Source organism: Helianthus annuus, chromosome 4 (assembly GCF_002127325.2).
Source record: "Helianthus annuus cultivar XRQ/B chromosome 4, HanXRQr2.0-SUNRISE, whole genome shotgun sequence".
Classification (NCBI taxonomy): Eukaryota; Viridiplantae; Streptophyta; class Magnoliopsida; order Asterales; family Asteraceae; genus Helianthus; species Helianthus annuus.
Window position 1 is genome coordinate 15752905 of NC_035436.2, and position 13049 is coordinate 15765953.

Genomic DNA, 13049 nt, shown 5'->3' on the forward strand with positions numbered 1-13049 from the left:
GTTCTTTTATGCGTTCAGTAGCCCGGGTCGTGCCGGGTTAAAGATTTATAGACACACCACGTTTGCGTAAAACCGTAGTATAGAAACCAACGGCTACGTCTTTTAGTTTTTAATGTCGACACTTTATACCGGGTGTACGCCTACACCGGGATGTCGATGGTCGTGGCCATTTCGTAAAATGATGCCGAGGATATCCGGGACAACGGTCATTAAACCCCCCAAAGGCTTATAAGCAACAAAACTGTTTAAATGAGCCGATCATATTTAATCAATTAACCACCTAAGCGATGGAATTATATAATGCTCAATCAAGCGGTATTAATATACCGTAACCCAAGCCCGTATAGGGGAAATAAGTCAAAAGTATTTACCTTTGCAAGTATTAATCCTTAATTTAGATCAAGTCACCGATAGCTTTTACTGGGGCTCCTAATCTGGAACGAAGGTTTTAATTAACCTCTTAGAATCCTAACGGTCCTTGTATTAGCCGTAGCTTAAACCGGTTGATTCCGATATATAGATATGGTTAATTCGCACGAAAAGGCGAAAACCGAGAATGAAGTATGATTTGGACCCAACAAGTTCAGCGACTTGTTTTATATGGGTTAATGGTTCACACTCTGGATTTTGGGGTTCAAATAATATAATTTGACCCATATCGGCTATTGCACGAAAACTAGTTCCGTGAGCCGTACCGTGTGCGCAAATAGGCGAAACGGTTAACCATAAGAGTCGTACGCTTATTTCCTAAGTCAATATGCCTTAAAAGTATTTTGGTATCAGTAGGATACCTTCCGTGACGCCCGTAACGAGTTTAAGTTAGTATTATGCCCCGTAGGGGCTTTTCGGTCATTTTAAAGACTTAAAAAAGGACTTTTCGAGTTCTACAGGAAATCTGAGTTTCCCGAACAGCTTATAAAGCTCAAAATACTTTATTTATTATTTAAAACCAGTGGCAATTGGAATCGGGTCAAAAGACCTTGTAGAACTCCCGTTTTGGCCAAGAAGGGCATATTCGGTACTAACCGAACCGTAGCCATAACCGCAGGTTATGAGCAAGGTAAAAATTATTAAAAATCTTTAAAATTCCCAAAATATTATTTTACCACAGTGGGTAAAAGTTTTGGTGACGAAAACTTGGGTTAGATGGGCGTTATGCTAATTGCGCCGTAAATTACAAAACTTTCTTAAAAGTGCGCCTTTTAGCATAACTCTCATTCTAGACCTCGGATTGACGTGAAACTTTAAGGACATGCTTATAATTTAATAAGCAAGGTTTTGGTCCATTCACGTGTCCGAAATACTCGTTTTAATTTTAAAAGGCCGTTACGGTCAACTTTTAGGCGAATGACGGGAATGCGCTAAAGACTCGGATAACTCATGAACCGACCACAGAGGCTTATACCAACATGTGACCTGGTCCTAAGAGAGTCCTAAGGTATATTTATACCTCACTAAAACGGGTCAGAACTGAAGTCAAAGCAAAAGTCAAACTTTTGCGACATTCGGCTCCGAACCGGTTCTATATAGTAAATGATCGATTCAAACGAGCGCAAACATGTTTATATACATATTATCATGTTTTATGATTGTCAAAACAGGTTCCATAACATGTACATTTACAGATTATGCATAAATTGCTAAAATAGCTTTCTGTTGACTTTTTAACCGCACGTTTGACTCGACATTTGACATAGTTAGAGTGGTGATCAGGGGGAACCATTTTAGAGGTTTAATACCCACATAAATACCAACTCATAACCATTTTTGATTCGTCATAAGACTGAATCATTTGCAAGATATTGCAATGACAACCGTTAGTTACGACGGTTGCGTTTATAGGCTATAACTATGGAAATGTGAAACCACAATGGTTATGAACGACTTACAGAAGTTAACTCTTGATGAGAGAACAGAAGGGAAAGCTAGAGAGCTCTTGAATGATCAGATATAAGTGTTTTTGAGTTGTGTGAATTGTTATGCTTAAGGCATGCTATTTATAGCCAATGCCAAGCTTTGTTGATCATTGCAAGCACTACCATCTGACCAGAGGTAATGGTAGGTGTCCCCTAAGTGATATGGGTTGAGCATAGGGTGCCCATGCCCCATAATTATGTGCATGATCGTTCACAAGTTCCAAAAGCCAAGTAGTTACCATATTTCTGCATCTGGGCACTTTACGCGGCCCGCATGGGAGTTCCCATGTGTTTTAATGCGGGTCGCCTAAAGATCAAACATCAGACGCGAAATAGAGGGGGCTCGCGGCCCGCCTCAACTTATGTTGAAACCTTACGCGGGTCGCCTAAGGTTAATATTTCAGGATTTTTAAATCTTTTGTCATGATTATCAGAATCGGGCCATTAATAACGAAATCTTTCGTAATGATTTGCCTGACCTTTCGGATTTGAAGGGGTAACTTTGCGGTTTGGCCCTCGGTTATTTACCGATAGGGGCCTCGTGTTAATTACCCGCGTTATTAAGTCCCCGGTTTATTTATTAATTATATTGGAAAGCCTTAACTTTCACTTGTTGACGCTTTTAACCCTTCTTCTACGAATTCGATCGTACTTACTCGTTTCATATCGAAACTTCGCGGAATTCATATATATTATTTTAGTGAGGGTATAATACCTGTTACAAAGTCTTTGGAACGTTAAAGGGTCACTCAGAGGTATTATTAAACATGTTGACACAGTTAACCCCTGTAGTTTGTAATCTCTCACTTTCTTCCGCGTTTTATTTTTGTACGATCTATAATTTATTCGTTTGAAGGTTTAAGCATTATTTAGGGATACTATACAGTATATTTACCCTTGTTGACATTTTATAACCCTCGAATTTATATACTTTCAAGGTTTGTCAAAATTAGTCCTTTATTTATTATAGATGCCACGTGTAGACAAATGACACGTGTTAGCACATCATTGGACACAAAAATTCGAGGTGTTACATGCATCCTCCTCCGAGTCCGGGTCACCAACCCGGGCCAATCTCCTCCTCTTTTGTTGAGCATCATCCCCTTGAGGTGCATTTGAAGAGCTTGCAATTCCTTTTCCCTTCTTTGTCACCATGCCCACACACATTCAAAAACCACACAAACAAATCAAGTTAGTATTTTTCCCAATCTTCCCCACACTTGCTTCATGCTATGGGTATAGATGTGCAAAAACCAAAAATTTCATTCTTTCAAACAAAATTTCGGCATGATGTCCCCATAAATCAGAATTTTTCCAACAATTTCCACTAGACATCAACACATTTATACCCATACATGCATTAGTTCACAAAATCCTACATCTATCATGTACAAGCAAGTGTGTATGTAAGCAAAAACAAAGATGACAACTTACAAACCTCAATGTACATCAAATAATGACAAGAAATTGCATACCTTGGTGTTGTAGAAGATGAGAATCACAAAAACTAGAAGTTCGCACAAAAACCCACGAAAAGCCCCAAATTTTTGGCACCCCCTAGGCTCAAATCCGACCCCAAAACAAAGGAATCTTCAAGATTCAAGAGTAAATCTGAATTCCTTGTGAAATTTCACTCAAAATGGACCCAGAAATCATTGGAATCGGACTTGATTTGAGAGAGTTATGAAGATATGAAGGTTGGGGAGTAATGGAGGTTTAGGGTTCTTTGGAGAAGAAAGATGGAGAAGAAAAGTTGTGGTTGGGGAAGGATGGATGAAAATGAGTGGATGGGGTTATTGGGTTTTGTTATTATTAAAATGTTTATTATTTATTATTTTTCGGTTTATATTTTTTTTAATTATTTTTTTATGTTAAACGCCGAACAAAAAAATATAGACATTTTCAGTGCGAGCCGTAACCTACGGCTCCCAGCCGTAGGCTACGGCTAGATCTGGGTGAAAAATATGTAACCGTAAAACAGAAGCCAGGGGCCGTAAGGCTTCTTTTTTGTTCCATGGAACCGTAACCTACGGCCCCCAGCCGTAGGTTACGGCTAGAGCTGGGCAATTTCACACAAAAAAATTTTTTTATTTTTTTTTAACTTTTACAATTTTAAATTTTTTTATGTGTTTTTATAAGTTATGAAAACATGAAAATTATTATCCTACCCCTCCCCCACCCCGTTAAAAACCCGTGTTGTCCTCAACACTATGTTCGGAAATCCGTAAAAATTTCCCCACACTTGTTTCGAACACCGGTTTAAACGGAACTTATTCAAAGCGACATAAACTAAACTAAATATTTACAAATATCAAACCTGGGCCTCTTTCACGTTTCTTCGTCATCCATAGGGCGTAAAATGTACCCCACTTTATCGAGCTCAAGATTGTTGATATCATTACCTTCCAAGTACGGCTTGAGCCGATGCCCGTTCACCGTTTGTTGCTTATTTGTTTGTTCATCTTGAATGTCAATATCTCCAAATCTCCCCACTCTTCGGACAACGTAAGGACCCATCCACTTGCTTTTTAGTTTCCCCGCGAACATCTTCAATCTTGAATTGTACAGCCATACTTTTTGACCCACTTGAAAGTTCTTTTTCCGTATCTTCGCATCATGAACTTTTTTCAGTTTGTCTTTATATGCGGATGCACACTCATAAGCTTGATCCCTTAATTCCTCAATTTCATTCAATTGAAGCTTTCTCGCCCGACCCGCTTCATCATAGTTTGCGTTCACCGTTTTAATTGCCCAATATGCCTTTGATGTGCCAACTCCATAGGCAAATGACATCCTTTCCCGTAAACCATTAGATAAGGAGTGGTATCAAGTGGAGTTTTGTAGGCCGTTCGATAAGCCCACAATGCATCGTCAAGCTTGCTTGACCAATCTTTCCGATCCGTTCTAACCGTCTTCATTAAAATTTCTTTAATTTGCCGGTTAGATACTTCCACTTGACCACTCGTTTGCGGGTGGTATGGTGTAGCAACGCGGTGGTTCACATTATATCTTTTTAGTAATTTTCCAAAATTGAAGTTTTTAAAATGTGAACCCCCATCACTTATTATCACCCTAGGCACACCAAAACGAGCAAAAATGTTGGATTGCACAAACTTACATACAACGGAATGATCATTGGTCCTCGTAGCGATAGCTTCAATCCATTTCGACACGTGATCAACCGCAACCAATATGTACAAAAACCCACTGGAGTCTGGGAACGGACCCATAAAGTCTATTCCCCAAACATCAAATACTTCTACTACCAAAATCGGTTGTTACGGCATTTCATCACGTTTCGAAATGCTTCCCATTCTTTGACAATTGATGCAATTCCGGGCATACTCGCAAGAATCCTTGAAAATCGTGGGCCAATAAAACCCACTAGATAACACCCAATAACCCGTCTTGTTCCCACTAAAATGCCCTCCACATGCCGATGAATGAGCATGGGTTAAAATCTCTAAAACTTCAGTTTCGGGAGCACATCTTCGTATCACTTGATCGGCCCCGATTTTAAACAAGTCCGGTTCATCCCATATATATTGCTTCACTTGATTAAGAAACTGTTGTCGTCTCTTCTTAGTCCAATGATTTGGAATTGCACCCTTGGCCAAATAGTTAACGTAATGGGCATACCAAGGTGCAACATAAGTAGAGACAGCCAACAAATGTTCATCGGGGAACCGTTCATTGATTTCACTTGGGTCATCAACACCTTCCAATGGGATTCGGGACAAATGATCCGCAACAACATTTTCACATCCCTTTTTGTCCCGAATCTCAAGATCAAATTCTTGTAACAAAAGCACCCAACGAATCAACCGGGGTTTTGCTTCCTTCTTTTCCATCAAATATCGGACCGCACTATGATCCGAATACACTATAACCTTGCTCCCCCAAATGTAAGATCTAAACTTGTCCAAGGCATACACCACCGCTAATAATTCTTTCTCGGTTGTGGTGTAGTTGAGTTACGCCTCGGACAAAGTTTTGCTTGCATAGTATATCACCACCGGTTTCTTATCAACCCTTTGACCCAAAACCGCTCCAATGGTCGTGTCGCTAGCATCACACATAATCTCGAACGGCTTTGACCAATCCGGTGGTTGCAAGATAGGAGCCTTCACCAACTGTTCCTTCAAAACATGAAACGCTTGCAAACATTCGTCAGTAAAATCAAATGGAACATCTTTCAATAACAAGTTACATAAAGGTTTTGTAATTACACTAAAGCCTTTAATAAACCTTCGATAAAACCCCGCATGTCCCAAAAAAGATCTCACCCCCTTAACATTCTTTGGTGAGGGTAAGGATGAAATTACCCGAATCTTCGCTTTGTCTACCTCCATTCCCCGGTCCGAAATGACATGCCCCAACACAATATCCTCTTGAACCATAAAATGGCTCTTTTCCCAACTTAGCACCAAGTTTGTCTCAACACACCTTTTTAAAACTTTCTCCAGTTCATCAAGACAAGAGTCAAAACTTGGGCCAAAAATGGAAAAGTCATCCATAAACACTTCAAGAGATTCCCCGACCATGTCCAAAAATATACTCATCATACATCTTTGGAACGTGGCGGGGGCGTTACATAGTCCAAATGGCATTCGCCGAAAAGCGAATGTACCATATGGACATGTAAACGTGGTTTTGTGTTGGTCGTCCGGGTGAATAGCAATTTGGTTATATCCCGAGTACCCATCCAAAAAACAATAATATTTTTGACCGGAAAGTTTCTCAATGATTTGGTCAATGAAGGGTAACGGGAAATGGTCTTTTGAGGTAGCGGCATTTAGTTTTCTATAATCAATACACACTCGCCACCTGGTTACCGGGCGGGTGGCGATTTGCTCACCTTGTTCATCTTTTACTACTTGGATGCCGGATTTTTTAGGCACTACCTGAGTCGGACTTACCCATGCACTATCCGAGATGGGATAAATGATCCCCACATCCAACCACTTGATAACTTCTTTCTTTACCACTTCTCTCAAGTTTGGATTTAACCTTCTTTGTGTTTCACGGGTCGGCTTTGCTTCTTCACTTGTAATAATCTTGTGCATCACAATGGATGGACTAATACCTTTTAAATCGGCTATCGTCCACCCAATTGCCGCCTTGTGAGCCTTCAACACCCGTATCAACTCCTCCTCTTGAGCTACCGCCAAGTTGGAAGCAATGATCACTGGTAAAGTGTCATTCTCCCCCAAAAATGCATACTTGAGATGTTTTGGTAGCTCCTTCAACTCCACACTTGGTGGACATTCCAAAGAAGGCTTTGTATCCGAATCAATTCCCACCGGTAAAGAGTCCGTTTGGTGGGTCCATGGCGGTCTTCCTTCTTTCACCGCAAGAGCCTCTTGCTCTTTCTCTTCCATCTCCAACTCACATGCGTGAACCTGCAAAGACATATCACAAACACAAGAACCCAAAATTTCTTCTTCGAACTCCTTCGGGTCATAACCATCTATGAAATCTGCTAAGAAACACTCATCACCATACACATTAGTACCGTTAGTAAAAACATTTAATCTCATTTTTCTATTACCGAATGTCATGTCAATCATACCATATCGACAATCAATAATAGCATGTGCGGTGTTCAAAAATGGCCGACCCAAAATAACATTTTGTTGTTGAATTGGGTCCGCGGATGAGTAATCTAGCACAAGGAAATCAACGGGATAATAAAATTCATCAACTTTAACTATCACATCCCGCACAATACCCCGGGGAAGTTTATGAGACAAGTCGGCTAATACAACCGTTGTCTCAACTCGCTTCAATGGACCAAAATTGTATTGGTCGTATAACCCCCCCGGTAGGATACTTACTCCGGCTCCAAGATCCAATAACGCCCTTGTGGTTTGAAAATTTCCAACTTGAATGTTTATTAGGGGCGTTCCCGGATCTTGTAACTTAGGAGGAAGGTCTCCTTTCAATACCGCACTTACCCGCTCCGTCAAGTCTACCAATTTAGGCACTTTTTGTTGCCTCTTTTGAGTACACAATTCTTTTAGAAACTTGGCGTAAGCGGGTACCTGTTTGATAGCTTCAAGTAAAGGAAGATTAATTTTAACCTGTTTGAAAACCTCCCACATTTCCTCTTTTTGAGGACCCCGTTTTGAAATAAAATTTTTTCTACCCGGATCTAATAAAGCCGAAGGGAATGATACTTCACTAGATCCCTCACCCTAATTTACTTTTTCTTTGTCTTTATTAACTTCGGGTTTTTCAAAATTGGGTTTTTTAGAAGAAACAATAGGTGGTTCATTTTCTTCCTCACTTTCTTGAACCGTTATGTCCTCAACCACCCCATCAACCAAATCCGGTGAAGGATTGGTTTTGTATTCTTTCCCACTTCTCAAAACACTTACATGGTGAATGTTAACATTATTACCTCTTGAAGTACCATGAGACGGGTTTACCTTAGTGTCGCTTGGTAATTGACCTTTGTTTTTCTTCAATTCGGACACTTCGATTGCAAGTTGACCCATTTGGGTGGTCAAAGTTTGAATCGCTTTGTCTCGGGCCTCATCTTTTTGAATGCGAGCATCATCCATTTGGTTCCTCTTTTGCATCTCTGCTTGCATGCTCTTCAACATTTCCATCATTTCATTACCACCCGAAGGCCCCCCTTGTTCTTGACCCGCTTGATATTGCCTTTGGTATCCTTGGTTGTTCCCACCTCGATATCCACTTTGATTGTTGTAAGGTTGGCGCGAACCATAGTTTCCTTGGTTACCTTGAAAATTCAGGTTTGATTGATTCGAAGGGTTCCCATAACGAAAATTCGGGTGGTTTCTCAACCCGGGGTGGTAAGTGTTAGAATTCATATTGAAGTTTCTACCACCCCCCCCCCCTTGACCTTGCACGGCATGAACTTCTTCATATTGCCCTTCCACCATTCCTTGGCAATTTTCAGCCGCATGACCTATTTCATTACACAATGCACAAACATCATAAATTTGGTTAGAAGTTTGTACATTACCATCATCAATCGCATGCACTTGTGTTCGGGTAACGGCCGGTCGTGCTCTCCTTGATGCTTGAGCCTTTCTCTTTGAAGTGATTGCCATTTGTTCCAAAAATTCCCAATCCTCATGTTCATAATTTGTGCCAAAAGTCCTGTTTGTGATGGACATCAAATCTCGTGCATCTTCGGCACACAACCCTTCATGAAAGGCGTTCATCAACTCCCAAAGCTCAATCCCATGGTGCGGATAATTTTTGATCATCATGTTTAAACAGTCGAAAGCTTCATGAAACATTTCTCCTTGTTGTTGCTGAAAGCTTCTCAGCCCTTTTCTCGCATCATTGGTCTTTTGGGCGGTATAAAATTCGTCTAAGAATGTTTGTTGCATCTCTGCCCATGTATAAATAGATGCCGAAGGCAAAGTGTAAAACCACTTCTTTGCCTTATCTTCCAAGGAGAATTGAAATAAGACCAACTTCACATCATCGGCCGAAAAACCTTGACGCCCAAGAGTGTTGCAAATTGAGTCATAGGCCTCTAAATGAAAATAAGGCTCTTCTGTTGCTTGGCCTTTATATTTCGGCAAACTTTGTAAGGAATTAGTCCTTACTTCAAAGGTTCTTCCTTGGTTATTATGAGGAATAACCACCGGTGAAGGATTGTGAATAATCACCGGCCTAAAATGCGCTTCAATACCCCTCGCATTTTCTCTAAGATGCCTCCTTGGAACACCAAACCGACCCCTTGTACGAACTTGACCCATTGGTCTTTGTATAGGCCCTTGTGGTGCATTTGGTTGTTGAAATTGTTGTTGTGGCACCGGTGGGCGTTGAGGTGGTCTTTGGTGGTTGCACGTGTTGCGGCCGAACTTGTTGCAACGGTACCGGACGTTGCAATTGCGGCCCTTTTGGCCTTGGCCTAATATGTTGAGGTATGAGTTGTTATTGTTGCACCCCACCAACATTTGGAATCACTTGCATTTGGCCTTGCATATAACCGTACTCCCCTTGGTCTCCTTCACCCCCATAAGCGTACCCATCTTCATCAAAACCTTCAAACTCCTCATATCCTTCATCATACCCATCTCCTTGAATTCCCGAAGATTGCCCAAATGGAAGAGTCGAATATTGGAAACCCGACTGGTTTGATGGTCGAAACGATGTAGCATGGACAATGGTTGAGCTTGGTGCTATGGTATGGCTTGAATATGATGGGCCCACACCCGGGAAGAAATGGGATAATGGTGGTATAGTAGTGGAAGGATTAAAGGTAATGGTTGGTTCTTCTTGGGTAGTAATGGGTTGTGTGGTGTTGGTTGATGAAACATTTTGAATTATGGTGGGTTCGGTAGTATTTGGTGGAATGGTGGTATTTGGTGAAGGTTGAGTGGGTGTTGGTGTAAAAGATGGAGTAAGTTCACCCATAGTGGGTGGTGGTGGATCCCTATCCATGTATCGAAGTGGTGTAATCGGTGTAATTGGTGTTGTTGGTGAACTGCTGATTGTATTTTCCCTTAACAAAATTCTGTTTGCTCGCAAAGTTCGCTTGATTTCCGGATCAAACACTAGGGGTGAAAGCTTGTGAGAGCTTCTAGTACGCATGCACCTGTAAATACCTGCACACTAAACACACCTCGCGTAAACCAGAAAAATAACAAACTCAAAGCAAGAACAAAAATAACACACGTTGCGAACTACTCCCCAACAACGGCGCCAAAATTTGACGTGATGTCATGGTCACAATCAAATTTAATCCCAATAACAACTATATAGATAGTGGCAAGTGGGTATCGAACACAGGGAGTTTGTGGAAAATGTGCTATTTCAATTGTTTCTCTAAATTAACTAAGTTAACTAATTATAATAAAAGTAAATTTAAGAGTTGGTTTGATTGGATTGGTTTTTAAAACTAAGAATGCTGGTTAATTTGCGAAATGAAAGTTTGAGGTTGTAACAATTTGGAGACGAATGACCATCCTAAGTTTCCGGTTTGCTTCAACAATTGTGCTATCATCCACTAGAAAGAACTACATAGACATAGTTCATGCATAATTACTTATTGTGATGAAAGGGAACTAAGTACTCAGATTCCTAGAACGTGAGGTTGTTACCCGATGACCAATCAACCCTTACCAAATCCTGATTTTACCCATGATATCTCGATTGCCAACGACACCATGAACGTATGGTTTCAAACTAGGATATCATAAGAATCAACAATTTACAAATAAGCAATCACACACCATGATAAACAAGACATAGATAGAGTTTACCATTCTAGAAATTATGGAATCAAACATAATTGTTTCATGCAAACCTTTAACCTAGGATGACCATAAAGAACCTAGCCACTCATGGCTTGGGCAAACATTGTAGCGAAATAGAAGGAAATTGTTGTTTACAAGAATCACCCACAAGCACTAATGAAAACTAGATAATAAGATAGTTAAAAGATGATGTTCCCAAGCTTCCAAGTCTCTAATTTATGCTCCTAATTCGTGTCCCACTCAGGTGTAACCGAATACCCATGATGAGGAACCATAAAACATCTTCAAGACAGCATTTAATGTGGAAGTTACAAGAAAACGTCAGTCGGAGCCGTAACCTACGGCTCCCAGTCCCAGCCGTAGGTTACGGCTGGCAGTGGGTCAACAAGTTCATATGGGACCGTAACCTACGGCCACCTGCCGTAGGTTACGGCTGGCAATGAATTTTACGGCCTTAACCTCCTGTCTTACGGTGGTGCATGTTGGTGAATCACTGACTTGTTTTCTTCTTCCTTGTTTCCTTGTTACTTCTAAAAGAAACCCAACTTGTTTCCGCCGCTTGCACTTTCCATCCAATCATCACAAAATCCTCTTCTTGAGCACTTTTACACCTGCATAATCAAACGTAGAGTGGTTACCAAGTTCGAACAACTAACCGGGCAAAGTATGGAATTTTTATTCTATTTAAAGCACTTAAGGGTTGTCCTACGGACCACCCGTCAAACCCTTTTTGGTCATGAGATTGTTTTGCGCGAAGAACTTCTTCGTCGTCTTGTGCATGAGACGAAGAACTCTAGTTCTTCGTCGACTTGGGTTTTTAGTGATTCAAGTGTGGTGCCATATATGTCTAACCATTACCCATCAACAACTCCTTGAGATTTCGGGTTGTCATAGTGTATCTGTAAACCGGGGTAAAAACCGAAAAGAAGTGAGAAAAAATGAAATTAACCGAAAATAACCGGTTATTAACCGAACCAATTAAAGTGAATAACCGAACCGGTCAAAGTAATAAACGGTCTCGCACGAGGCCCAAAAATTTTTGTTATTTTGGGGACAACTTACAACTTATCATTCTGGAGGACGGCTTACGAAGACGTGTCTAACTTACTACTGATAATTATTATCTCACATGACTTGCTACGACGACCTAACCTAACTTAATATGACTTACTTACACATCATGATCCGTTTCAAGCTACGATAACTATTAATACATAAATTGGTTCAATCTAACCATTTAACACCTTATACCGCCTACACCTATTAGACTAAAGGGTATGGGGAGGCTCATCCCCATGAGGATGGGCCGCCACATAGGCGCCACATCACCAACTCATGGAGGATGGGCCTCCATGCATTTTGAGGGGGGTGGAGGATGAGCCTACCCCACCTTTTATTTTATAATTTTCTATGTTTTTTTTTTGTTAATTTAATAAAAACTTTAAAAACATTAAAAATTACAACATAAAACAACCTAAATAAATTCATTTCATAACATTAAAAAAATTACATTTCCTAAAAATAAAAATTAGTAATCCTAAAAACGAAAAACATAAAAAACGAAAAAAAAAATTACGATACGATTCGATTAAAAAACTAGACAACCTACGACGTCCATTTTTTTTTTCACCTCTTAATGCTAATGACTCTTAAAACCAAATCTAACATTTAAAGACCCAACACATTAACGAGTTACATTCTTTCAGGATTTTGTATCACTCATTAATCATTATATTTTTTATTGTATAATTAAATAAAAAAACATGGTAATAGTTTAATTTTGAATTTATCGTTTTTTTTTATTATTTTTCTAGAAACCAATTCATGTTCTATGTTATTCATATTCCTGGTCTTTTCTTCCCACTCCCCCCCCCCCCCTCGCACCAAA

At 40.2% G+C, this 13049-nt stretch overlaps 1 protein-coding gene across 1 annotated transcript; it reads right to left on the minus strand.

Annotated features, from left to right (window-relative positions):
* Positions 1-4244: 4244 nt before the first annotated feature.
* Positions 4245-4709, minus strand: LOC110905194. Its single transcript, XM_022151088.1, has one exon. It carries the CDS (start codon positions 4707-4709, stop codon positions 4245-4247), a length of 465 nt encoding a protein of 154 aa, XP_022006780.1.
* Positions 4710-13049: the final 8340 nt, after the last annotated feature.

Coding starts and splice junctions, on each gene's coding strand:
- LOC110905194 (XM_022151088.1), bottom strand. CDS start 4,709: ATGTCATTTGCCTATGGAGTTGGCACATCAAAGGCATATTGGGCAATT.